This window comes from Xenopus tropicalis, chromosome 5 (assembly GCF_000004195.4).
Source record: "Xenopus tropicalis strain Nigerian chromosome 5, UCB_Xtro_10.0, whole genome shotgun sequence".
Lineage (NCBI taxonomy): Eukaryota > Metazoa > Chordata > Amphibia > Anura > Pipidae > Xenopus > Xenopus tropicalis.
In genome coordinates this window covers 63,966,067-63,969,072 of record NC_030681.2, presented here as the reverse complement: position 1 = coordinate 63,969,072, position 3,006 = coordinate 63,966,067, and the positions used below count along the sequence as shown (strand labels likewise).

General features: G+C 45.9%; 1 protein-coding gene across 1 annotated transcript; it reads left to right on the top strand.

Annotated features, from left to right (window-relative positions):
* Window positions 1-208: 208 nt before the first annotated feature.
* LOC116410838 (cell division protein ZipA-like) lies at window positions 209-738 on the top strand (the record flags this gene model as incomplete). The annotated part of the gene is given in 3 exon segments (XM_031902017.1): window positions 209-282; window positions 367-464; window positions 467-738. Coding segments are annotated over 3 exon segments (417 nt in total), but the record flags the coding sequence as incomplete, so codon positions are not given.
* Window positions 739-3,006: the final 2,268 nt, after the last annotated feature.

The following is a 3,006-nucleotide window of genomic DNA, read 5'->3' as shown; positions in this document are numbered from 1 at the left end:
AATGTTTTAGGGGGCCCTGGCTAACAATGTCTGTGTGTCCTTTGTATTGGTGTGAGGGTTCACAGGGGGAGGGGCCATTGGGGGCGTGGGAGGAGGGGGGCCCAAAAAATGTTGTTGTGAGGGGCCCCGTTATTTATGATGGTGTATGAATGTATATATATACATATTACACAAAATAACATCTTGCAATACTATCTCACAGAACTTCAGCTGGCGCCTCCTCCCCAGGCACAACCCCAGGCCCTCCAGGCTCCTGTGGATCACCGGCCACTGAGGCCAGAGGCCCGACCACCGGCCCCCGAGGCCCGACCACCGGCCCCCGAGGCCCGACCACCGGCCCCCGAGGCCCAACAACTGGCCCCCGAGGCCCAACCACCGGCCCCAGAAGCCCCAGGACCATCGGCCCAAGAGGCTGAAGAGGCCTCCGAGGCCGAATATGCCCCCGAGGCCCCAGACACCCCCCCCTTGATTCCTCCCCCAGTTTCCCCCCAGGCCCTTGAGTTCTCCCCCCAGGCCCCGGACTCCCCCCAGGCCAAGCGCTGGGCGCCAGGTTCTCCTGCGCACGAGAGACCATCAGTGCAGGAGAACCTGGCCAACATCAAGGCCGAGCTGGCCCAGCTCTGGGGGGAAGTGGACAAACTAAAGAGGGACACGCGAGAACTTGCGAGTTGCGAGTTTTATTTTCCCTGTTTTTTCCCCTTTATTTGTTAAATTAAAAGTTTTTATTTTTCTACTTTTGAACTGAGTAATGTCTAATTATTTTTCCTTCCTTGATATGGTATTCTATACTTTCATGTAGTTTTTCCTACACTCTTACATTTATCAGTAACAGCATCAATATGCTATATGGGTTACATTTTTGCAAATATTCTGCAGCAGTGCAGCATTTGACACTGTTGATCGTATTCTATCCTCACTGGAGATCTGAGAATCTGCACTTGGGTCTTGGATCTCTTCCTATCCTTATAATTGATCCTTTAGTGTCTCCCATACCACCTCCTCACTTCACCCTTTTAGTCAGGGTACCTCAAAGCTCCTTTCATGGACCCCTCCTATTCTCAAACTACACTACTAGTCTTGGTCAACCATATCAGCATTTGGGTTTCACTATAATTTATATGCAAATCATACTTAAATCTACCTCTTCTCTCCAGACTTGCCCTCATTTTAGTCACAGACTAAAAGCAATTTCTGCATTTATGTCCTCTTGTTAATATGGACAAAACTGGTAATTCTCCCACCACTTCTGTTTTCCTCGCTGACATCACTATCAGTTGTCTCACACAAAAGATGGGCAACATTCTTATCTATGCCCTTATCATATTCTATAAAGACTACTGTGACTCAACCCTCCTATATAAACTGATCCCACTCCAATCCTTCAAGAACACTGCTGCCATATTCATACATTGTTCTTTCCACTGCACACGTGTTGCCCCACTCTGCCATGCCTGCGACTTGGGTGCCTATCGGCCCCCAGGTACATGGGTCAGTACACGCTAGTAAGCATAGGTTTGTTATAGTATAGGGACTTACTTCAGCAGGCTGGCAGGTTCAAATTGAGGTCATCCCTCGAAGTTGTAGCAGCAGGGCATTGTGGGTTATTTACCTGTAGGTAACATACAGCTGCACATACAGATGTTGATTGGCTGAGTGACAGGTGGACTGATCGTTACTCATAGGCAGGCAGATTTTTGCCCAGCAACAGGAGATTTGCAGCTGGATTGCTGCCTATATAAAGGGGTGTCACTGGGCAGCGATGTTCAGAGGAGTCCCAGGATGAGTACCGTATATACTCGAGTATAAGCCGAGTTTTCCAGCACTGAAAATGTGCTAAAAAAATGAATCCTCGGCTTATACTCGAGTATATACGGCTCCATATTTAAACTTTGAATTTTGTCCACAGAAATGCTGCCAATACTAAGGACATCCATAGCACAGCCCAACACCGCGCGCACACAACCCCCCCCGTGAGTCACCCGAGCACGCACGCCGCACGACAGTTGCGCGCGTTGGTAGGGGGGCCAGAGCGCCGGAGTGCAACTCTAATGATGATGTTCAGCTTGTGGTGTTTCTGATGCATAATTCCGTGATGTGCGTGCATGGTCGGGCAACAGATTCTCCGGTAGCACAGGTAATCCAGCAGTGCCACAACAGGGGGCTCAGTTGTTATATATATAAATAGCCCATATGTTCCACGTCAGGTCTGAACTGCTGAAATGTAGAGATCTATAGTTTATTGCGCACTTAACAGTATTTCGCCCCAGCACTTTTTTACACATTCTTGGGCTTCCTTCAGGCTTCTCTAATTCCAGCAAGAATAATAATAGTCTGTCCATGGAACATTAATTTTGGGTGGTTTGCTGTTTAAAACAGAATTAAAACCAGTGTTTGGTTTTGGTAATTGGTTACAAAAATAGATTGAACTGCATTATATTCATAGGAACTGGAAAAAAAACACTGCTGGGTAATGCTCAGTGCCGAGCAGCACCAGATCTGGTAGAGTTAAAGTACTGGGCAACTAATGAAAAATTATTTATACAATTTGTTAATACAAAATTATACAGTTTTGGGGAGTCTCTGCATATTTAATTTTGCAAATTAGAACCTGGCTTTCCAATAAATTTTGCAAAAAAAAATGCAGTGTAAAAGTGCCTATTGTGCAGCAAAAAGAGCCCATTGACTCCAGTGCATTTTTGGCTTATACTTGAGTCAATAAGTTTTTCCAGTTTTCTTAGGTAAAATTAGGTACCTCGGCTTATATATTCGGATCAGCTTATACTCGAATATATACAGTGTCTGTGATGTTCCCCACCCCACAAAAAAAAAGTTATAAAATGGAATTTAAAGAAAAAGTCATATTGTCGCAGCTGTAAGGAGGTAACCCATGGCTGTTGTGGCAAGAGGTTAAAGGATATTTCATTTAAGGCAGCCTGCTGGTGTTTGAGCAGAGGCTGGCTGGGGTCATTTCCTGGTGTTGGAAGTTATGAGCTATTCAAATTTTAA